General features: G+C 42.3%; 1 protein-coding gene across 1 annotated transcript; it reads right to left on the bottom strand.

Annotated features, from left to right (window-relative positions):
• On the bottom strand, window positions 1-24,961 carry LOC121547025 (diacylglycerol lipase-beta-like). The gene is made up of 13 exons (XM_045209940.1): window positions 24,852-24,961; window positions 3,549-3,867; window positions 3,393-3,515; window positions 3,167-3,294; window positions 2,830-2,956; window positions 2,648-2,721; window positions 2,479-2,548; window positions 2,302-2,393; window positions 2,124-2,240; window positions 1,222-1,287; window positions 936-1,011; window positions 561-811; window positions 1-447 (listed from the first exon to the last, which is right to left on the bottom strand). Exons 1-13 carry the CDS (start codon window positions 24,959-24,961, stop codon window positions 282-284), a joined length of 1,719 nt encoding a protein of 572 aa, XP_045065875.1. The 3' UTR covers window positions 1-281.
• Window positions 24,962-25,871: the final 910 nt, after the last annotated feature.

Raw genomic sequence — 25,871 nt, forward strand, 5'->3', positions numbered from 1 at the left:
TTTCCAAAGTCCTACTGAGAAAGACGGTCCTGCACAGTCCTTTTATCGATGAGTCCAATTGTCTTGTCCCTTTGTCTTGGCTGTTGAGTCCCCCCCGGTCATGGAGTAGGGACAGAAGACTTGAGACTTGAGACAGTGGACAGGGGGTGGGAAGAGATGAGACTGGAACCGAAGGACTGGGGACAGAATGGGGACAGCCTTGCGACAGACAGTCAGGCTCGCCCAGTCCAGGTGTATCTGTGTGTAGCAGTGTGACTCAGATGACATTGAGGTGGCTGTTGCTAAGCGACGAGGGGCAGAGGTTGAAAGTCCTGCGTCAGACTGTGGAGAGACCGGAGTACAGCATCAGGCATATGGTCGGCGATCATCCTTGGACTGATGAGAACACTCCGGAACGCTGTCTCACTGGACCACTCCGCCCGGTAATGCACCTGGGAAAAACAGGACCTGGAGAAGCGATGAAGGAGGGAAGGAAGGGAAAGAAAAAGTGGAGGACAAAAACTTTGGTCAATGACAAAGGCAGACATGGATGTAATGTAGTTTGTGTGTGCCATACACACCTCCGTGACGGCCCGTCCTCTGTAATGTGCAGTATACGTCCCGGTAAATAAAGTGGCAGGTGGGCGCAGTGTACCGGCGAGTCCTCGGAAGCTAGGCTTTGATAGGATGAGGAGCCGTGAATCAGCAGTGTCTCCTCCCCCAGGAGCGGCTGGATGAGTTCCTCCTCCCGTCTGTTGTCCATCTCAGTAGGGAAGTCATCAGGATCTCCCCCAAACAACTCATACCAACAGCCCTGGAGCAGGATACGGTACTGAAGGAGAGGGAGAGAGCAAGAGAGAGAGAGAAGTCATCAGGGTCCCTCTCCAAAGTTAGGATCCTGCCCAAATTATTTGATTTATAAACTCAATTTCGGGTTTGAATGATAATGTTCTCACCTTGGGCTTATTGCAATTAGAAACCATTTTTAGTATTCTCCTTTTCAAGTCCTCCATGTTGGGATAACTCAACCTGAGAGAGGTGGGGGTGGAGAGAGAGGAAAAATGAATGAAATTTGGGCTTTCAACCAAACACAGAACAAGCACTTGAGGAGAGAAAACTCATAACAGAAACTCATTAATAGAACACAGTTTGTTTCAGGGGATCCATTTGTCTGAGATAAACATGAGAGCACAGAGCACATGACAGGAGACATCTCAATAGTCTAAAGTGGCTCCTCTCCTCGTCACCAAGTCCTTCTCCAACACCACAGACACCACAAAGTCTTTGGAATATTCCGCCAGGGCTTTACTGCAGAGGGAGCACAGAGGGAAATCAATCTGAATAATACTACGAAAAGATTTTGCATGGGTCCCCAGATCCTCAAAAAGTTCTACAGCTGCACCATCGAGAGCCTCCTGACCGGTTGCATCACCGCCTGGTTTGGCAACTGCTCAGCATAAGGCACTACAGAGGGTAGTGCGTATGGCCCAATACATCACTGGGGCCAAGCTTCCTGCCATCCAGGACCTATATACTAAGCAGTGTCCAAAAAAGGCCCAAAAAATGGTCAAACACTCCAGTCACCCAAATCATAGACTGTTCTCTCTGCTACCGCACGGCAAGCGGTACCGGAGTGCCAAGTCTAGGTCCAAAAGGCTCCTTAACAGCTTCTACCCCTAAGCTATAAGACTGCTGAACAATTAATCAAATGGACACCCGGACTATTTACATTGACCCCCCCCACTTTGTTTTTACACTGCTGCTACTCTCTGTTTATTATCTATGCATAGTCACTTTACCCCAACCTACACAAATGACCTAGACTAACCTGTCCCCCTGCACATTAACTCAGTACTTGTACCCCCTGTATCTAGCCTCGTTATTGTTATGTAATTTTATTGTGTTACTTTTTATTTTTTACTTTAGTCTATTTAGTAAATATTTTCTTAACTCTATTTCTTGAACTGCATTGTTGGTTAAGGGCTTGTAAGTAAGCATTTCACAGTAAGGTCTACACCTGTTGTATTCGGCGCATGTGACAAATAAATTTGGATTGGATTAAATTTGATTTATCTACATTACACAAACTTAAATCCTCACTTGATGTAATGCTAAGCATTAATTATTTGTATGTGTGTTGGTACCTCATGAGTCCCCCTGGTGGAGAGAAGGTGTAACACTGCAGGGTGGGGAAGGAGCTACGTAATAAAATGGCCAGGAGAGAGGCTGTACCCCCTCCTGAAAACACACACACACACACACACACACAGTTAGTGCTTTTAAGGTTACAACCAATGTACTTTTTCGGAGAGAGGATAGGTAAGGAGTCTTACAGGTGCGATGGTGAAAGCCTGGTTTAGAATGCCATCTTTGAGGAGTTTCTTATAGATGTAGCAGGCTGCCTGAGACATGCCCTGTGAAACACAAACAGAGGTTACAGCTCATATCTACAAATAAAGAATGTTCTGATAGATGAAGTAATGTGATTATTACACCCACCTTGTGAGCATAGCATGTTCCCTCTACTGGGAGGTTATCACAGTTTGCAGACAGATCAGTCAGCAAAATCCTACACAGAAATGTACATGAATGAGTGAGTGAGTGAGAGATAGAGATCAATAGATAGACAGGTGGAACAGAGTGATGGAGGAGTCTCACCCGGAGTGACAGTGTTCCTCTGACAGCCACCAGTACAGCCTCGCTCTTATGGTCCAGAGCCACAAAGAATGGAATCTCATAGATCTGGAACACACAGGGTTATATTTATCAGTAGAGAATTCAGTACTGGCCAAAGGTCGCACATTAATGGGGAATAGGATCTCACTTGAGATTTGCCCTGAGTCGAAGTACCTGGTTGTGAAAGCTAACGTAGATGAAGTCTCTGTACTGTAGGCCAGTGTTGTGGAGGATGGAGGAGAAATGGCAGCCCATATTGTCTCCTCCGACAATGTCATACTCAGTAGACTGGGTCTTACAGCTGAAACACACACAGTAGATGGGCATATAAGTATTTATAGTACATACGTAGGTATGCTTGTGTTTTTGTTTATGTAGTTGTTGTTTAATACACTGATGTCCACTCCTCTTGATATTGCTGTTAACAAATGTTGAGGCCAAATTACTTTCACACCCCGGCTCAAAAATCAAGAAGGATGAGCACGTTAAATTAGAGGTGTAACAGTCTTACCAGTCCCCGCTGAGTTTGCAGGCTCCAGTGAGAGGGTTGGAGTAGACATACATGGGCCAGCCATACGCTGCTATAGCAAATTGCATACAGTCGGCTGCCTTCTCCAGCTCTGCCTCAAGTTCCTCCGCCTGCAGAGAACACACACAAATTGTAATTGATTAATTGACTGACTCACTGATTATTTTTGGACGGATTGACAGACTAATTGACTGACTCCAGTACTTACGATAGGTGATGAGGGGCTGTGAGGCAGGACTTCATCTGGATCTCTACACTGCTCCCTCTTATCCTGCTCCTGGTGTAGCAGAGCCAGACCCGCTGCGATGTCACTGGGCACCAGGTCTGTATCCTATAACACACACACCCTGTTTCCCTTACTCACCGAGAATAATCCGCTGACTAGCTGAGCTCTGCTGGAGAAGGCAACTCTGTGGCTCTCATCCTGAGGCAGGCAGCAACAGAGGAGCCTCAGCCTGCTCTCCCACACCCTGACAGCCACGGAGCGGGTGGTGGACAGGAGCTGGGAGCCCTCACTGCTCTCCAGGTCCCTCACCCCCAGCTGCTCCTGGGACTGAGGTCCAGGACGGCGGCTGCCCAGCGGGTCGAACACAAACAGCACTCCCACCCCCGTGGACAGCAACAGGATCCAACTGCCAGGGAGGGAGATGACAGAATGTTTCACAATGTCAACTGCCAATGTACTGTATATTCAGGGGGCATGTAGGCCTATATGGGTGATTCCTCACGAAACTAGAACAAAACAGGACCATGATGTTTTGTATTTTCACTAAATGCAATCCATAGAGGGGTCCTTTGGAGGAAGGATTGTTGACATACACTGAGTGTTCTTTCCATGACAAAGACTGACCAGGTGAATCCAGGATAAATCTATGCTCCTTTATTAACAGCACTTGTTAAACCCATTTCAATCAGTGTATATAAAGGGAAGGCGACAGGTTGAAGAAGGATTTTTAAACCTTGAGACAATTGAGACATGGATTGTGTATGTGTGCCATTCAGAGGGTGAATGGGCAAGACAAAATATTTAAGTGCCTTTGAACGGGGTATGGTAGTAGGTGCCAGGTGCACCGGTTTGAGTGTGTCAAGAACTGCAAGGCTGCTGGGTTTTTCACACTCAACAGTTTCCCGTGTGTATCAAGAATGGTCCACCACCCAATGGACATCCAGCCAACTTCACAACTGTGGGAAGAATTGGAGTCAACATGGGCCAGCATCCCTGTGGAACGCTTTCGACACCTTCTAGTCCATGCCCCGACCAATTGAGGCTGTTCTGAGGGAAGTGTATATTTAGAGAAGTCAAATAAATGGGCTGATGCAGTCACTATGGGAGCTCTTTCTAGATCGCCAGGTTAAGTTGTGCATAAGAGCCTTCTTTTAATCTCTAAATGGTTAAACTAGTAAGAAATGTGATTATTGTGGTCCTCTGTAGCTCAATTGGTAGAGCATGGCGCTTGTAACGCCAGGGTAGTGGGTTCGATCCCCAGGACCACCCATGCGTAAAAATGTATGCACACGACTGTAAGTCGCTTTGGATAAAAGCGTCTTCTAAATGGCATATATATATATTTTTTTTTATTATTGAAAAATCTGTGAGTTAGCTTCATTTGAATTATTTTGCCATATCTAATTAATGTATACAACGCTACTTTGTATACAACGCTACTTTCCATGATGTGGACAGTATGTGTTACTTTATACTACTAAAATTATAAACGCAACATGCAACAATTTCAAAGATTTTACTGAGTTACAGTTCATATAAGGAAATCAGTCAAGTTAAATAAATTAATTGGGTTCTAATCTATGGATTTTACATGACTGGGAATACAGATACAGTGGCTTGCGAAGGTATTCACCCCCCCTTGGCATTTTTCCTATTTTGTTGCCTTACAACCTGGAATTAAAATAGATTTTTGGGGGGTTTGTATAATTTCATTTACACAACATGCCTACTACCTTGAAGATGCAAACTATTTTTTGGGGTGAAACAAACAAGAAATAAGATAAAAAATTTGAAAACTTTGTAGAGCCACCTTTTGCAGCAATTACAGCTGAAAGTCTCTTGGGGTATATCTCAATAAGGTTGGCACATCTAGCCACTGGGATTTTTGCCCATTCCTCAAGGCAGAACTGCTCCAGCTCCTTCAAGTTGGATGGGTTCCGCTGGTATACAGCAATCTTTAAGTCATACCACAGATTCTCAAGTTGATTGAGGTCTGGGCTTTGACTAGGCCATTCCAAGAAATGTAAATGTTTCCCATTAAACCACTCGAGTGTTGCTTTAGCAGTATGCTTAGGGTCATTGTCCTGCTGGAAGGTGAACCTCCATCCCAGTCTCAAATCTCTGGAAGACTGAAACAGGTTTCCCTCAAGAATTTCCCTGTATTTAGCGCCATCCATCATTCCTTCAATTCTGACTAGTTTCCCAGTCTCTGCCGATGAAAAACATCCCCACAGCATGATGCTGCCACCACCATGCTTTATTGTGGGGATGGTGTTCTCGGGGTGATGAGGTGTTCGGTTTGTGCCAGACACAGCGTTTTCCTTAATGGCCAAAAAGCTCAATTTTAGTCTCATCTGACCAGAGTACCTTCTTCCATATGTTTGGGGAGTCTCCCACATGGCTTTTGGCGAACACCAAACATTTTAGCTTATTTTTTTCTTTAAGCAATGGCTTTTTTCTGGCCACTCTTCCGTAAAGCCCAGCTCTGTGGAGTGTACAGCTTAAAGTGGGCCTATGGACAGATACTCCAATCTCCACTGTGGAGCTTTGCAGCTCTTTCAGGGTTATCTTTGGTCTCTTTGTTGCCTCTCTGATGAATGCCCTCCTTGCCTGGTCCGTGAGTTTTGGTGGGCGGCCCTCTCTTGGCAGGTTTGTTGTGGTGCCATATTTGTTCTATTTTTTAATAATGGATTTAAATGGTGCTCCGTGGGATGTTCAAAGTGTTGGATATTTTTTCCACAACTTTGTCCCTGACCTGTTTGGAGAGCTCCTTGGTCTTCATGGTGCCGCTTGCTTGGTGGTGCCCCTTGCTTAGTGCTGTTGCAGAATCTGGGGCCTTTCAGAACAGGTGTATATATATATATATATATATATACTGAGATCACGTGACACTTAAATAAAGTCCACCTGTGTGCAATCTAACTAATTATGCGACTTCTGAAGGTAATTGGTTGCACCAGATCTTATTTAGGGGCTTCATAGCAAAGGGGGTGAATACATATGCACGCAACACTTTTCTGTTATTTATTTTTTAGAATGTTTTGAAACAAGTAATTTTTTCATTTCACTTCACCAATTTGGACTATTTTGTGTATGTCCATTACATGAAATCCAAATAAAAATCAATTTAAATTACAGGTTGTAATGCAACAAAATAGGAATACTTTTGCAAGGCACTGTATGCATCGGTTGGTCACAGATACAGTGGGGGAAAAAAGTATTTAGTCAGCCACCAATTGTGCAAGTTCTCCCACTTAAAAAGATGAGAGAGGCCTGTAATTTTCATCATAGGTACACGTCAACTATGACAGACAAATTGAGAAAAAAATATCCAGAAAATCACATTGTAGGATTTTTAATGAATTTATTTGCAAATTATGGTGGAAAATAAGTATTTGGTCACCTACAAACAAGCAAGATTTCTGGCTCTCACAGACCTGTAACTTCTTCTTTAAGAGGCTCCTCTGTCCTCCACTCATTACCTGTATTAATGGCACCTGTTTGAACTTGTTATCAGTATAAAAGACACCTGTCCACAACCTCAAACAGTCACACTCCAAACTCCACTATGGCCAAGACCAAAGAGCTGTCAAAGGACACCAGAAACAAAATTGTAGACCTGCACCAGGCTGGGAAAACTGAATCTGCAATAGGTAAGCAGCTTGGTTTGAAGAAATCAACTGTGGGAGCAATTATTAGGAAATGGAAGACATACAAGACCACTGATAATCTCCCTCGATCTGGGGCTCCACGCAAGATCTCACCCCGTGGGGTCAAAATGATCACAAGAACGGTGAGCAAAAATCCCAGAACCACACGGGGGGACCTAGTGAATGACCTGCAGAGAGCTGGGACCAAAGTAACAAAGCCTACCATCAGTAACACACTACGCCGCCAGGGACTCAAATCCTGCAGTGCCAGACATGTCCCCCTGCTTAAGCCAGTACATGTCCAGGCCCGTCTGAAGTTTGCTAGAGTGCATTTGGATGATCCAGAAGAGGATTGGGAGAATGTCATATGGTCAGATGAAATCAAAATAGAACTTTTTGGTAAAAACTCAACTCGTCGTGTTTGGAGGACAAATAATGCTGAGTTGCATCCAAAGAACACCATACCTACTGTGAAGCATGGGGGTGGAAACATCATGCTTTGGGGCTGTTTTCTGCAAAGGGACCAGGACGACTGATCCGTGTAAAGGAAATAATGAATGGGGCCATGTATCGTGAGATTTTGAGTGAAAACCTCCTTCCATCAGCAAGGGCATTGAAGATGAAACGTGGCTGGGTCTTTCAGCATGACAATGATCCCAAACACACCGCCCGGGCAACGAAGGAGTGGCTTCGTAAGAAGCATTTCAAGGTCCTGGAGTGGCCTAGCCAGTCTCCAGATCTCAACCCCATAGAAAATCTTTGGAGGGGAGTTGAAAGTCCGTGTTGCCCAGCGACAGCCCCAAAACATCACTGCTCTAGAGGAGATCTGCATGGAGGAATGGGCCAAAATACCAGCAACAGTGTGTGAAAACCTTGTGAAGACTTACAGAAAACGTTTGACCTGTGTCATTGCCAACAAAGGGTATATAACAAAGTATTGAGAAACTTTTGTTATTGATCAAATACTTATTTTCCACCATAATTTGCAAATAAATTCATTAAAAATCCTACAATGTGATTTTCTGGATGTTTTTTTCTCATTTTGTCTGTCATAGTTGACGTGTACCTATGATGAAAATTACAGGCCTCTCTCATCTTTTTAAGTGGGAGAACTTGCACAATTGGTGGCTGACTAAATACTTTTTTCCCCCACTGTACCTTAAAAAAAGGTAGGGGCGTGGATCAGAAAACCAGTCAGTATCTGGTGTGACCACCATTTGCCTCATGCAGCGCAACATCTCCTTCGCATAGAGTTGATTGTGGCCTGCGGAATGTTGTCCCACTCCTCTTCAATGACTGTGTGAAGTTGCTGGAACACGCCGTCGTACAAGTCAATCCAGAGCATCTCAAACATGCTCAATGAGTGACATGTCTGGTGAGTATGCAGGCCATGGAAGAACAGACATTTTCAGCTTCCAGGAATTGTGTACAGATCCTTCCGACATGGGGCCATGCATTATCATGCTGAAACATGAGGTGATGGCGGCGGATGAATGGCATGACAATGGGCCTCAGGATCTCGTCACGGTATCACTGTGCATTCAAATTGCCATCGATAAAATGCAATTGTGTCTGTTGTCCGTAGGCTATGCCTGCCCATACCATAAACCCACTGCCACCATGGGGCACTCTGTTCACAACCTTGACATCAGCAAAGCGCTCGCCCCAACACGACGCCATACACGTGGTCTGCGGTTATGAGGCCAGTTGGACGTACTGCCAAATTCTCTAAAACGACATTGGAGGCGGCTTATGGTAGAGAAATTAACATTACATTCTCTGGCAACAGCTCTGGTGGACATTCCTGCAGCCGGCATGCCAATTGCACAATCCATCAAAACTTGAGACATCTGTGGCATTGTGTTGTGTGACAAAACTGCACATTTTAGAGTGGCCTTTTATTGTCCCCAGCACAAGGTGCAGCTGTGTAATTATCATGCTGTTGAATCAGCTTCTTGATATGCCACACCTGTCAGGTGGATGGATTATCTTGGCAAAGGAGAAATGCTCACTAACAGGGATGTAAACAAATTTGGGAACCAAATTTGAGAGAAATAAGCTTTTTGTGTGTATGGAACATTTCAGAGATCTTTAATTTCAGCTCATGAAACATGGGACAACACTTTACATGTTGCGTATATATTTTTGTTCAGTGTACATTACACAAGCTGACGTTTTGACCACATCGAAATGAGGCGAATTACACATCCTTTTTACCTCAGATTGGTGATGTTAGTATAAAAGTTTACAGTCAACATGGTGACACAAGATTGATTGCTTAAAACAGATGAATATCTTTGGTTTTCTACTGTTGGTTTTGTTATACGCACTGGGGGTCGCAGGATATAGAATGCAGATATCATTTTCTTTCTCAAATGGCACGGATAATTCAGGGCAGTCTCTTTATAAAACCCGCTGGCCACACACCAATAAACTATCCCTTAAATAACAGCCAACCGTTGTCACGGTTGATATCCTATGGCGAGTCGTGATTCGTAAATTAACTAACAGAAAAAGTGGTTTGTTCCCTTTTCAGTGACGGCAGCCTCCCGAAATCAACATCCTCCATTCCAAAATATAAATAGAAGCCTTCTACAAATCCTCATCTAACCAAACATGTATAGGTTACTTCAAGTTTCCGTGTGGCCTTTGAATAGTGTTAGTTTAAACAGCACTACACCCCAAACGTTTGCCTGTTCTATTGATTTCAGAGTGATATCAATGGGAGTGATGAACAAAAAAAGTGTTGCGTTACACTTACCCGGTTGGCAACCCACAACTCAAAACGCAACACTTCAAAATGTAGCTAGCTGTCTTCCAAAAATGATCCTCTAACCAATGATGTACAAATTATTCCCAGAATCAGTGTTTTTTTTGTTTTTTTTTGCTGTGTTAGTTTTAACAGGACGTGCAAGCTCATATCCGCCCTCTCGCACAATTGATTTCTAGGTGATAATCGATAGGATTGATTGACAAAACAGTGTTGCGCTTCTCTTTCTGTTTTCGTGACCCCGTATCAAAATGCAACATTTTAAAATGTAGCTGACTGTGTTCTGCGGGTTGTCCTCTAACCAGTGATGTAATTTATTTGTTTATTTGTTGTGGTAGTTTCAACCTTTTGTAAAAACAAAAATGATTTTTAGTGTCCAGTTTATAAGGTGCTCGTTTAAAAAAAAAAAAACTAGTAATTTTGATGTTTAGGTTTTCAATATAGCACAAACTCTTTCTGCATATTGTTTATTGATTTGGACACTTTAAAACTGTGTTTTAACATGGGGCTATTTATCAATATGTCTTGTCAACAGGAAGCAGCAACAGCATCATTTTCAACTTAGGTTTTAGGAATATAAATATAACTTCCAACATACATTTCCAATGGTATTGTACTTAATCAGGTAAAAACTGCTGAATTAGTCTAAAAATGTGCTGTGATTTATTTATTTTAATGATAAACCATAAATCACCAAAACAGGTTTGTCCTGCCTAATATATTTGACGTTTGTATCTTAAAGCATAATTGAGAAATAATTCATTTCAGTTACCCAGGCCTGATTTTAGACATCATAATGTTTAATCTGTATGTGCTACAAAAATTTGTCATATGAAGCTTTACCGATTGCTCTGTAAAATGAGTAGTATTTTGATTTCAACAGAAAATGTCTTACATTAATTTATGAATATTGAAGAATATAAACATGAATATTGAAAATATACCATTCTTAATTTGGCACATTTGTCAATATATTGGTTAACATAATATACTCTACGGGCATATCAAAGTTCCAGAGTGGGATCTCTACTAGTTTTAGAGTTATGATCCCATTTCCGAGTGGCGCAGTGGTCTAAGGCACTGCATCTCAGTGCTTGAAGCGTCACTACAGACCCCCTGGTTCGATTCCTATATCACAACCGGCCATGATTGGGAGTCACATAGGGCGGCACACAATTGGCCCGGGTTTGGCCGGTGTAGGCCGTCATTGTAAATAAGAATTTATTCTTAACTGACTTGCCTAGTTAAATAAAGGTAAAATAAAAATAAATAAATAAGCATTACCATAGTGAATGTGAAAATGGATTCAAATTGGTCGCCCTCTGCTGGTGGTTTGCAGGATGTGCAATAGGGGTGTGAACGTTTAATTGTTAAAATGTTTAAACTAAATTGGGATCCTTAACGTTAAGAAAAATCCCTAACCGAAAAACAATGTGTTTTTTTCTTCTTAGATGCAGAAAGTAAACAGCATAGTGGGTCAATTTCTGCAACAACTAAGAGCGTTGAAGCGCAAGGCTCAACTTCTCCGCTGTTTTGGTGCCCTGTCTACCACGCTGTGAACAGCATGAAGAGAGCCCGTGCACATGTGCAGATACTGTGTGTGACTATGTGAGAGCGAAGTGTTGCATCATCTCAATATCCTAGCCTATTCATTAATGACAGGCCACATTTTACTGAAGTTGCAAGACATTGCAAGGCAAGAAATTGTGAGATGCAACATTCCATTACGAGATACAGCTTTTGATTGCCGATAGATAGAACAGTGCAGTAGGCCCGACTCTGCCTGCCTGGTGGCCGACCTGCCTATACTGTGCCCCTCCCCTCTACTTCTGTCCCTCGCTAATTATGAAAACACCATAATAATATAGAATCAGATCATTGAATACGTTGTTAATTTACATTTACATTTTACATTTAAGTCATTTAGCAGACGCTCTTATCCAGAGCGACTTACAGGAGCAATTAGGGTTAAGTGCCTTGCTCAAGGGCACATCGACAGATTTTTCACCTAGTCGGCTCGGTTACTGGCACAACGCTCTTAACCACTAAGCTACCTGCCGCCCCTTAATCCCATGAACATTATGTACATCTGTATGTGGAAATATTCCTATCTGTTTTTTCGCCTGCACATACACCAGCACCTGGATGGAGTGCTGCGGCCCGGGTTAGTGATGGTCCCTGGGGAAACGAAGACAATCAGAGATGAGTTACATGTTGACGATGTAAAACTCTTTGAGACATGGTGAAGAAGAGGATTATGTCATATGTTATTATGATAACCAGACCTGTTTATTGCACTGAATATATTACTATGAGCAGGGGCGCATCTTTCACTGGGGACGGGGGGACATGTCCACCCCACATTCTGAAATCGCATTTTTGTCACCCTCCCAGTTTTATCATTGGAATGTGATACAAAACGAGGCAACAATGTGCTTTAGGACCATGCGGACACCTCCGAGTGGTCGGGTAGGCTGTTTAGAGTGTTTATCCGACTGGATAAAAAAATATATATATAATGTATGCCCCCCCCACTTCTAAAGCCAAAGTTGCACCACTGACTATGACTGGTAAACAAAAAAATAAGTGGGAAATGATTTTAGAGCCAACACAGATGCCAAACAGCTCTCTGTCCTTTAAGAACTGTATTCGAAACTGTTGACCATGATGTCCTTCTGGACAGACTTTAACGGTGGGTTGGCCTCTCTGGTCCAGTTCTAAATTGGTTTAGGACCTATTTAACTGGTTGAGATTTTGTCACCCTTGGTGAACATAACTCAGAAAAAATGCATATCACATGTGGCATTCCACAAGGTTCGATTTTGGGTCTGGTACTGTTCAGTTTATATATGTTACGCCTTGGCAGCTTTATCAGAAAGTACAGCATTGATTTTCACTGCTATGCAGACGATACACAACTTTACATTTCTGTGTCACCAGAGGATTTTAGCTCCAAGTATAAATTATTAGATCGTATTTGTGATTGAAATACTTGGATTGCTCACAACTTCCTCCAGCTAAATCAAGACAAGGTACTTATTGTTGGAGCCAAAGCACAGGGAGAGAATCTGTGTGACTTTGAATGAGCAGAACTGCATTGCCACACACAATAAATTAATGAGAGCAGAGATTTTTGTTCGCCTGAAGAATTTCTTAAGACCCAGAAATTACTGCACACTCACAAATACTCCACGTCCACACACGGATGTATTTTCTCCCTCTCACACCAATTTACCAGTTTGCTCTCCAAAATCAATTTTGCTCTCGCAACTGCTTACTATAATTTTATAATAGGGGGAAATTCTAGCCAAAGAACATAGCCTATAGCGGTCTACTGAAACGCAATTGGTCAGGTTTTTGGACCAATCACAGCTTCACTGCTCTCTAACCGAATTTCTGACCATAGAGATGAGAGGGGGCAGTGAAAGGTGAACGATGGCTTACAATAAAGAAGTAGGCCTAAGTTCTATAATTTTTTAGTAGAGAAACTAGCTAACCAACTGGCTAGCTAATCAACTATGATTTTCAATATTGAAATTGAAGAAGGTAGTTATTTGGAATTCTGCTATTAAAGCCGCTATTGATGGAGCAATCTAGGTTAACGTCAGCTCACTAGAAAGCTAACTAGCTAACGTTAGCTAGCTAACTAACCACAGAGTTTTTGTACTGTCTTTGAACTAACGTTAGCTAGCTAGCTAACTTTTAACCATGTGGTTTAACCAAAGCCAATGTGGTTTTGTTTTCTATACCGTCTCTGGTTTAACTAAGAACACTGTAGTGAAGTCAAGGATGCCAGGGTTTAGTTGAGGAGGAGGACTTGGAAGACCAGCATGACTGAGTGGCAGAAGAGGGGTGGAGAGGTAGGGTGAGAACAGACAGGAAAGAGGTCAGTGATTGAGGAAGGGGAGCCAAGAGGGGTCAGGCTCTGAACCAAATAATAGCCAATACTGTAAACCGCTAAATGCAAACTCTCTGAGATAGTCTAATTGAAAAAAAGATTTGATAACTTTTACTCTGGCAGTTTTTGTGCAGTTACAATAAATGAGAATGACCTCAAACCATTTCTCTCTCTCCATCCCTCTTTCCATGCAGGCCCACTGTTAGTAATATGTGACTTGTTTCAGGAAACTAGGCATATGTCACACGTCATTACTTCGCAGGAGAGGCATTTTAACTTCTTTTTTTTAAATCAAAATGCGTTTTTTGGCAGAAATGCCTTCTGGAACATGTGAACTTTCATGTGCCTTAAAAACAAACTTGTATGCCATCTGTAAATACGAATAAAATTGTTAAATTACGAACATAGTTGGTTTATCCATGGCAAAAAAAGACAGGAACCTTCCCGCTAGCTATTATTGTCTGAGATAATGGATGGGCTGGACATGCCAAGAGAGTTTGGATTGGTCTGCCATGTAGCAAGCTTCTGTCTATAACAGGAGCTGCTTAGTATGTGTAGGTAATCCTTTCTAAAGCGGCTTTTTTGAAAGATATCATGAAGAACTGCACAAATGTTGCTAAGGCTCTCTACTTTCTGGAGGACCGAGTTTTGAAATCAGTGGAATGCCCGGTGAAAGCAGAGAATGATAGCTAAGGAGATGGAGAAAATGCAGGCGTTTGATTGCAAATGCGGAGGGAGTTGAAAAGAGAACACAGAAGGCTGTTGTATAAAACACCTGTCTGGATTACATCTTCAAACTAAGGGAAACCATGGCATCCGTGACAGAGAGGGAAAAGCGTTCATCCATGTATACGGGTAAGAGAGCCTAGCTAGCTACATTTTCAGATATTATAAGTTTCTAATTTTGTCAGAAAGTAGTTTTCTTTGCAAGTTAAAGAGTACTGTTAGCTAGCTAGCTAGCTAATGTTAGCTGGCTGGCTCGCTAGCTAATGTTACGTGTATGATCTCTGTAGTAATGTTATTCGTATCTCAGAGCCATTTGCATTGCTAGTTATAGCCTAATGTTAGCTAGCTAACATTGAACCTAGCTAGTTGGTTAGCTTTAGCTACCTGTAGATTCATGCAGGGTAGTAACATTATGAGTTGGGATTATGGGTAATTGTTTAGCTAGCTAGCTACATGTTTAAACAAAAGACTCCACTATGCAAGTAACCATTTGACTGTACCGTTTACACCTTCTAACAAGCTCAAAAGAACCAAAAACATTGTTTAGAAAGTTGCTTTAAGTTGATTGAAATATACTAAATTCATTTTTAAACGGATGGGTATATTGGTGTTAAATTGCACCATTAATGCTATTTTGGACCCCCAGGCTGCTGATATCATGTCGCCTGTCATTTTTGTGTTTATACTTTTTCATAACGACAATGACGAGTTTAATGTCGGACGACAATAGAATGTTCATGATGTCAATGCGACAACTGTATACAGACATGTCGATAGAAGTAGTATGAACCAGCCTTTAGTCTTGAAATCTTTGGTTGTACACTACAGTACCAGTGGCGGCTCCTGAAAAAATTCTCAGGGGGGGCAATTTTTCTGATGATTTAGGTGACCTACACACATTTTAAAAAAGATATGTCCAGCAACAACATGAAGACAGGGGCAGCATATAAGTCAATACCAGAAGCATTTATTGACTGATCTCAAAAGTGTTGGCTTACCAGGGTTGGTGGAGCCCTCAGTTTCATCTTTGCCTCGCAAAGCTAACTCAAACACTCCGCAAAACTTCACACACTGGATTAGCCGGCTGAGGATGTGGCGGTTCTTGCTAATGTCGTAGTAAATATATTTGTTATAGTGAATATGGAATATGATATGTTGAGTAAAATGTTGTGCTAAGATCTATTTAGGTCAGGAGCTGGTTATAAGTTCTGTTCCTATCCAATAACAATGGACAAAAGGGTCCTATCTTGTCAGCCAAGGACAACACCCACGCCATAGGCCTCTCAGTTCTTCCAACTCACGAGTTCTTGCTCTGAGGACACACACACACAAACACACACACACACACATCATCACTGTTAAACACACACACACACACACACACACACACACACATCATCACTGTTAAACACACACACACACACACACACACACACACACACAAAAATCCCCTCTCTTAGGCTGAACATTTGAAGACAGAGAACCCGACTCAGAGCCAATGCAACAGTGACAGTAGCCTGGAGGGGACCTCGCCCAACTCATCAGGACCAATCAGAAGATCAGAACTACTAGATTCAACCTACTTCATTTATTGCATAAAATGTCTGCACACAATGTTTCGGGGCTCTCTTCAGATAATAATAATAATAATAATAATAATATGCCATTTAGCAGACGCTTTTATCCAAAGCGACTTACAGTCATGCGTGCATACATTTTTGTGTATGGGTGGTCCCCCCAAGCGCCGTGCTCTACCAGCTGAGCTATAAAAAGTGGATACTCATGGATGCGCATCGCAATTGTCAAATGTCAACACAATTGGAGACACCACGTCATTTTTGGAGACATGTTATTGACAGTAAACTATTGTAGATGCGACTGCTAACTAAATAAAACATTTTAGCTGGCTAGCTAATCATCTTAGCTAAATGTGGGGCAAACAATTCAGTTATTTACCGTTAATTTGAGGGATTGGGGTGAAAGAAATCGAGTTACATAGTGATACTTTACGATATACTGTATTGACAATATCGCAATATTTTAGCGCTAGTTGGCTGTACCTGCACCAAAACACCATTATTGTTCCTTCATAGCTTGTTCTCAATCTTTTCACATTGGGAGCCAATTTGTTTTCAGCACTTTTATTTCCATGACTGATCAAAACTCGTTCTCATGGCTTTCTGATCCCTCTGCAACAGACATATGGTGCGCAATAAAATCACAGTATCGAATCGCAATACGTATAGAATCATGAGACTCGCAATGCATATATCTTATCGTGAGGTTCCTGGCAATTCCCAGCCCAAGTTCATTTGCCACAACAAATCTCTTCGCTAGCAAACGCGATGTCTTCTCCAAAACGGCAATGTGTCTCCAGCAATGTTTACTTTTTTGACGTTCTATGGCATCTCCACTTTCCAAGCATATATGACCACATGTAATATTTTGGTAAGTGATGCAAATAGTGAACTATGTAGGGCCAGGATGTAAAATATATGTAGCTGCAGCAATTTCTCTTATCTGATATGGTAAGTAATGGGGCTTAATGTATAGCTCCCTAAGAGTTTGACGAACGGGTCCGTGCACGCGATTCCAGATATCTTTACCTCTGAATAAACTGCCTTTATTATACCATATCCACCCTGTCCAAAGTCTCTACTTGGTCTCAGTTCTCCAGTAAACTTGTGATTATCAACACTAACCTCATCGTTGTGGCGGCGGACAGCTAGCCTGTATCCCTCATCCTGGCAATGAGTGGCAATGTTCTTTTTTCGTTAGTACCAATTTTTGGAAAATCCTCGGGTGTAGGACTTTCCGCCTTTAGTAGAAACCTGTTGAATTATTAAATTTGGTCTGGGAGGTCCTAATTGTTTCGTTGCCAATTTATCTTGATTTGTTCGCCGACAAAAAGGAACTTCTTTCAAAGACACAATCGAGTTGCACTGAAGGCTAGCCATTTTTACAGTAGTAGTGAATTGATTGAGGCTGCTACCCGGTCTTTTCTTAGTTACGTTCATGGTTACGTTACGTATGACGAAAGCGCGTAAGTGCAAGCCCTCAGACACCCATAGAGATTGTATTGAAAGCTCTGAAATTTGAAAAAAATTGATTTTACATGGGAGTCTATGACAGACTTCTGGGCGATTTTCAACCTGACTGAAATCGCCCAAAAAGGGGGGGTGGCCATTTGAAGCACGACTTTAGCCTGATTGGACATTTAGTGGCAGATCAGACCAGACACGTCTAGATTACAACACTGATAACTACTGTTGCCGTGATATAATTGATTAGAAAAAAAATCCCTTCCTTTTCCCGTTTGGCAGTGCGTCGCCCATATCGCCCTATTGAACACACCGCCCCTGTACAGTACTCACTGTTTAGCACATGGCCTCACATGTGAATCCTTAAAGAGATGGGTGGGGCTAAGTCTTAAGAGGGTGTGAACGATGCTGAATGGGTGTAGACAAAGAAGAGCTCTCCAGTAGGTGTCCCAAAACATTCAAGGGCCATTTTCTCAAAAGTGGGGTTACAAGTTTTCAACTTTCGAAGCAGAATTACTTTCCCATTTGTTCCTCAACTGCAGTGTATGATATACAATTTTCTAGCGCAGAGTCTCTACTTTTATCCAATGTAAAAAGCACAATTTCAAATTTTGCTACATAAGACCGAATCGAGGCGGTCGGTCACATATGTGGTGGTGAAGTTGTTCTCTGCTCAGCTGACAGAGACAGGAGATACCAGAAAACACAGCATTCTGATAAAAATCTGCATAGAAAGCACAGCATTGATTTTCACTGCAACGCAGACGATACACAACTTTACATTTGTGTCACCAGAGGATTTTAGCTCCACAGATAAATTATTAAACTGTATTAGTGATTTAAATACTTGGATGGCTCACAACTTCCTCCAGCTAAATCAAGACAGGACCGAGGTACTTATTGTTGGAGCCAAAGCACAGCGAGAGAATCTGTCCACACATTTTAAATTCATGGGCAATAAAGATAAAACAACAGGTAAAAAACCTAGGTGTTATTTTAGATTCTGAGCTAAATTTCTAATCACACATTAGGAATGTGGCCGAAACTGTGGACATATTTAAGAGATCTTAAAACGCATATTTTTAGCTTTGCTTTTCCTTAGGGTGCTTTTTAGTCATTCAGTTTTTGTCATTCTTTTGTTTTTTATCTTGTGTAAAATATTTCAGCTTTTATTTTCATTGTTTTTTAATTGTTTTATTCCTGTGAAGAACATTGCATTGCATTCCATGTCTGAAATGTGCTGTATAAATAAAGCTTGGTTTGATTTGATACAGGAGTCCATTCTGTTCCAAGTAGGTTAACCTTGGCTCTCCTCTATTCACAGCACTCTGGGGACTTCCTGCAGGTAACCATGACATCCACCAATCACACCCCTAACTTCATCATTACTGGTGCTGGGAGTAACTCAAATGTATTTGATGCTGTATGAAGGCATTGTGCATAGGACATTTGTCACATAGAGGATGATGAACAGCAGCTGTCTATTGGTTAGAAAGATAGTTCTATACTGAATGTACAGTTGAAGTCGGAAGGTTACATACACGTAGGTTGGAGTCATTAAAACTCGTTTTTCAACTACTCCAGAAATTTCTTGTTAACAAACTATAGTTTTGGCAAGTCGGTTAGGACATCTACTTTGTGCATGACACAAGTAATTTTTCCAACAATTGTTTACAGACAGATTATTTCACTTATAATTCACTGTATCACAATTCCAGTGGGTCAGAAGTTTACATACACAAAGTTGACTGTGCCTTTAAACAGCTTTAAAAATTCCTGAAAATGATGTCATGGCTTTAGAAGCTTCTTATAGGCTAACTGACAACATTTGAGTCAATTGGAGGTGTACCTGTGGATGTATTGCAAGGCCTACATTCAAACTCAGTGCCTCTTTGCTTGACATCATGGGAAAATCAAAAGAAATCAGCCAAGACCTCAGAAAAAGAATTGTAGACCTCCACAAGTCTGGTTCATCCTTGGGAGCAATTTCGAAATGCCTGAAGGTACCACGTTCATCTGTACAAACAATAGTACGCAAGTATAAACACCATGGGACCACGCAGCCATCATACCACTCAGGAAGGAGACGCGTTCTGTCTCCTTGAGATGAATGTACTTTGGTGCCAAAAGTGCAAATCAATCCCAGAACAACAGTAAAGGACCTTGTGAAGATGCTGGAGGAAACAGGTACAAAAGTATCTATATCCACAGTTAAACAAGTCCTATATTGACATAACCTGAAAGGCCGCTCAGCAAGGAAGAAGCCACTGTTCCAAAACTGCCATAAAAAGCCAGACTACGGTTTGCAACTGCACATGGGGACAAAGATCGTACTTTTTGGAGAAATGTCCTCTGGTCTGATGAAACAAAAATAGAACTGTTTGGCCATAATGACCATCGTTATGTTTGGAGGAAAAAGGGGAACGCTTGCAAGCCGAAGAACACCATCCCAACCGTGAAGCACGGGGGTGGCAGCATCATGCTGTGGGGGTGCTTTGCTGCAGGAGGGACTGGTGCACTTCACAAAATAGATGGCATCATGAGGAAGGAAAATTATGTGGATATATTGAAGCAACATCTCAAGACATCAGTCAGGATGTTAAAGCTTGGTCGCAAATGGGTCTTCCAAATGGACAATGACCCCAAGCATACTTCCAAAGTTGTGGCAAAATGGCTTAAGGACAACAAAAGTCAAGGTATTGGAGTGACCTTCACAAAGCCCTGACCTCAATCCTATAGAAGATTTGAGGGCAGAACTGAAAAAGCGTGTGCGAGCAAGGAGGCCTACAAACCTGACTCAGTTACACCAGCTCTGTCAGGATGAATGGGCTAAAATTCACCCAACTTATTGTGGGAAGCTTGTGGAAGGCTACCCGAAACATTTGACCCAAGTTAACCAATTTAAAGGCAATGCTACCAAATACTAATTGAGTGTATGTAAACTTCTGACCCACTGGGAATGTGATAAACTAAATAAAAGCTGAAAAAATTATTCTCTCTGCTATTATTCTGACATTTCACATTCTTAAAATAAAGTGGTGATCCTAACTGACCTAAGACAGGGAATTTTTACTAGGATTAAATGTCAGGAATTGTGAAAAGCTGAGTTTAAATGTATTTGGCTAAGGTGTATGTAAACTTCCGACTTCAACTGTAAGATGGAAGGGAGTTCCATGCACTCATGGCTCTGTATAATACTGTATGTTTCCTTGAATTTGTTCTGGACCTGGGGACTGTGAAAAGACTGGTGGGGTAAGTGTAAGTTGACTATGCAAACAATTTGGAATTTACAACACATTAATGTTTCTTATAAAAACAAGAAGTGACGCAGTCAGTCTTTCCTCAACTCTCAGCCAAGAGAGACTGGCATGCATAGTATTAATATTAGCCCTCTGATTACAATGAAGAGCAAGACGTGCTGCTCTGTTCTGGGCCAGCTGCAGCTTAACTAGGTCTTTGCAGCACTTGACCATATGAATGGACAATAATCAAGATAAGATAAAAACTAGAGCCTGCAGGACTTGCTTTGTGAAGTGTGGTGTCAAAAAAGCAGAACATCTCTTTATTATGGACAGACCTCTCCCCATCTTTACAACCATTCAATCTATATGTTTTGACCATGACAGTTTATAATCGAAGGTAACACCAAGTAATTTAGTCTCCTCAACTTGTTCAACAGCCACAACATTCATTACCAGATTCAGCTGAGATCTAGAACTTAGGGAATGATTTGTACCAAATACAATGCTCTTAGTTTTAGAGATGTTCAGGACCAGCTTATTACTGACCACCCATTTCAAAACAGACTGCAGCTCTTTGTTAAGGGTTTCAGTGACTTCATTAGCTGTGATTGCTACTGCGTATATAGTTTAATCATCAGCATACAGTGGCAGGTCATTGATAAAAATTGAAAAGTGTAGAGGGCCTAGAGAGCTGCCCTGTGGTACACCACACTTTACATGTTTGACATTAGAGAAGCCTCCATGAAATAAAACCCTCTGAGTTCTATTAGATAGATAGCTATGAATCCACAATATGGATTGAGGTTGAAAAGCCATAACACATACATTTTCTCAACAACAGGTTATGGTCAATAATATCAAAGGGTGCACTGAAATCTAACAGTACAGCTCCCACAATCTTCTTATTATCAATTTCTTTCAACCAATCATCAGTAATTTGTGTCAGTGCAGTACATGACAGGCTACTTTGACACTGAGAATCTGAGCTCAATAAAAACATTTACATTTACATCATTGGGGGGGGGGGGGGGGTAGAAGGATTACTTTATACTATTCCAGGTATTCCTTAAAGAGGTAGGGTTTCAAGTGTTTCCGGAAGGTGGTCAGTGACTCAGCTGTCCTGGCGTCGTGGGGGAGCTTGTTCCACCATTGGGGTGCCAGAGCAGCAAATAGCTTTGACTGGGCTGAGCGGGAACTATGCTTCCGTAGAGGTAGGCGAGCTAGCAGGCCAGAGGTGGATGAACGTAGTGCCCTCGTTTGGGTGTAGGGTCTGATCAGAGCCTGAAGGTAAGGAGGTGCCGTTCCCCTCACAGCTCCGTAGGCAAGCACCATGGTCTTGTAGTAGATGCGAGCCTCAACTGGAAGCCAGTGGAATGTGCGGAGGAGCGGGGTGACATGAGAGAACTTGGGAAGGTCAACTGGATAAGTTGTAGGGGTTTAATGGCACAGGCAGGGAGCCCAGCCAACAGCGAGTTGCAGTAATCTAGACGGGAGATGACAAGTGCCTGGATTAGGACCTGTGCCGCTTTCTGTGTAAGGTAGGGTCGTACTCTGCGAATGTTGTAGAGCATGAACCTGCAGGATCGGGTCACCGCTTTGATGTTAGCGGAGAACGACAGGGTGTTGTCCAGGGTCACGACAAGGTTCTTTGCACTCTGGGAGGAGGACACAATGGAGTTGTCAACCGTGATGGCGAGATCATGGAGTGGGCAGTCCTTCCCCGGGAGGAAGAGCAGCTCCGTCTTGCCGAGGTTCAGCTTGAGGTGGTGATCCGACATCCACACTGATATGTCTGCCAGACATGCAGAGATGCGATTCGCCACCTGGTTATCAGAAGGGGGAAAGGAGAAAATTAATTGTGTGTCGCCTGCGTAGCAATGATAGGAGAGACCATGTGAGGATATGACAGAGCCAAGTGACTTGGTGTATAGAGAGAATAGGAGAGGGCCTAGAACTGAGCCCTGGGGGACACCAGTGGTGAGAGCACGTGGTGCGGAGACAGATTCTCGCCACGCCACCTGGTAGGAGCGACCTGTCAGGTAGGACGCAATCCAAGAGTGAGCAGCGCCGGAGATGCCCAAGGGTGGAGAGAAGGATCTGATGGTTCACAGTATCAAAGGCAGCGGTTAGGTCTAGAAGGATAAGAGCAGAGGAGAGAGAGTTAGCTTTAGCAGTGCGGAGAGCCTCCGTGACACAGAGAAGAGCAGTCTTGAAACCTGACTGGTTTGGATCAAGAAGGTCATTCTGAGAGAGATAGCAGGAGAGTTGGCTAGAGACGGCACGCTCAAGAGAGGTGACTTGAATCTATCAATAGCCTAGACCTAGGTGTGTGGAGACACATTGTAGGATTCAATATGAGGAGGAAATTAGTCCTAAAAATGCTTTCCAGTTTCACTGACTCACTTAATGATATACAGCTCAGTCTCCGGTGATGGCCGATGCGTTCGTGCCAAAAGCCTATCTCTCGTTTTACTTTGTAAAACAATATTTGTAAGTTGATCAAATATTTTGGTAGCCTACAACATATTAGAGTCTTCTCTTTTCAGCAGGAACCATTTGCTTTCCAACAATTGTATTTTCAAATTCCAAAAGGCCTGTTTTGTCAGCATGCTGTTTACTGACAGATTTGCCGCGCTTTCCCGACTGTAGACTATGCCTTGTTATTGGGCTACACATTATCTAGAGCTAGGCTATTTCAAAAAAATAAGCTATTGATCCTCTGTGGCTAAATTATAGGCATTCTCATGGTGTAGTCGGCTATTCTGATTTATTTAATTTATTTCTGAACAGACAGCAGTAATTCTATAACTTTGGCAAATGTATTTCCAATTTATCAGGGCTGCTGCAGCTCCTCCAGAACCCGTCACGCGGCTTTCATTCTTTAAGGAAATAAATGATGAAGTGCAACACTGGAGAGATGAGAGTTCCAGGCTCATGTCTATCAGAGCAGAGAGATCATGGAAAGTGAATCTCATTCTAGTTCTGTTAGCGATACGTGGGAGGGGGGGGGTTGTTTGACATACATTTAAAAGAACCAAATGAGCTTCAGCATCACTCTATTAACGTGGAATTGCCATACAGCTCGGCTCAGTCCCACGTCATTGTGTTATCACTTATTAGGCTAAATTATCTTTTGATACAGCCATAGCAGTCTTAAAATGGACCATTACCTTGAATGCAACATTAAGATGTTAGAACATTTCAACTCCAATTGAACGCTGTCTGTGACATTGGCTGACATCTTGTTTCCTCTCTCTCACTCCAGTTGTTTTCAGGAGACAGGTCATTGTGTAGAGATCACGTTTGAACAGGTGGAGTCAGGCTTCTATTTCATCGCCCTGGACCACAATAAGGCAGAGGACGCCAAGTTTGGACCAGTGAGTCACCAACTCATCTTATGCCTTACACAACTCAGCACATACTGTATGTATCGCTCCACCTTCCTCAAACTCCAGCGCCCTAATTTTGTTGACCTTTTTACCAATATCTATGGATTGTACAAGGATTTTAAGTTGGGACTTCGGCATCTGCCACAACTTCATCTTTAGCGTGTCAGCTATGCAGCACCTGGCAGCTAAAGGTATGGCACTGCACTCCCAACAGTCATGTACTGTATGCTTAAACATACTTGTATGCTCATTTGTGTTTCTTAAAGCGGCAATCAGCAGTTATAACAATAACAAAGCTAACGAAACGGGCGGGAGTAAAAGGGATGGGGCCACTCTCAAATTCATAGACAGAGCTATGGATACAAGGACTGACCATTGCGCTTCCTTCTAAAACCCATTGGAAACGACCCAAGGTTCCTCACCTCAGACCTCCTCCAGTGGGGTTTGAGAAGGAATTGAGTAGTGAGGAGTTGAGCAGAGATTAATTGGGACAGAGCTCATGTCATTGTTTTAGGTGGAATCTTAAGTTGAATGATACATTTATTCTGTTTGCACATCTTTGTTTTTTCTTTGCTCTTTCCACAGATGGCTCTGGCTTGCTGATAACTTCTGCTCTGATGAGACTCCCTTTGTGATTTGACTTCTGTATTACTGACTGTATTCAATAAAACTTTCAATGCCATTCATTTCTAAACGATCAAGTCCATCCTCACTTCCTCCATCACTGCAACGGCTTGTCCGGACTGCTGAGAGGGTCATTGGCTGCCGCTTGCCCTTCATCGAGGACCGAGGTCCAACATGAGTCCAGGGCAAGGAAGCGTGCAGGAATGATCATCGCTGACCCCTTCCACCCCCTCTTCCAAAGACTCCCCTCTTGCAAACGGTTCAGGTCAATCACAACCAAAACCTCCTGCCACCTGAATGAACAGTTTCTTCCCTCATGCCGTGGCCAGTGGTGTAAAGTGCTTAAGTAAAAATAATTTAAAGTACTACTTAAGTAGTTTTTGGGGTATCTGTACTTTCCTTTACTATTTATATTTGACAACTTAAAATTTTACTTCACTACATTCCTAAACATAATTATGTACCTTTTACTGCATACATTTTCCCTGACACCCAAAAGTACTCATTACATTTTGAATGCTTAGCAGGACAGGAAAATTGTCTAATTCACACACTTATCAAGAGAACATCCCTGGTCATCCCTTCTGCCTCTGATCTGTCGGACTCACTAAACACATGCATCGTTTGTAAATGATGTCTGAGTGTTGGAGTGTGCCACTGACTATATGTAAATTAAAAAAAATTAAAAAATGTTGCCATCTGCTTTGCTTAATATAAGGAATTTGAAATGATTTATACTTGTACTTTCACTTTTGATACTTAAGTAAAGTATATTTTAGCAATTACAATTACTTTTGATACTTAAGTACATTTATATTTAAAACCAAATACTTTTACTCAAGTATGACAATTGGGTACTTTTTCCACCACTGGCCATGGCCCTAACCAACCAGCCACCTGGTCCACGATGATCCTCTCATCCATGGATTTTTTATTCTGACATGTTTAGCTGGTTTATCATATGTCAGTTTAGATTCCATTATTTAGGACTGATTATGTACCGTATGAATTGTAGCAGGTAGCAGATTCAGACTTTTGTGACTTCATATAATTCTAAATCCCCATGTGCTGTGTGTGTGTCCTTGGGCATAATACCCTAAATATTGGGTCCTGCCTGCAAT

The sequence above is a fragment of the Coregonus clupeaformis genome, chromosome 31, assembly GCF_020615455.1.
Source record: "Coregonus clupeaformis isolate EN_2021a chromosome 31, ASM2061545v1, whole genome shotgun sequence".
In the NCBI taxonomy this organism is placed as follows: domain Eukaryota; kingdom Metazoa; phylum Chordata; class Actinopteri; order Salmoniformes; family Salmonidae; genus Coregonus; species Coregonus clupeaformis.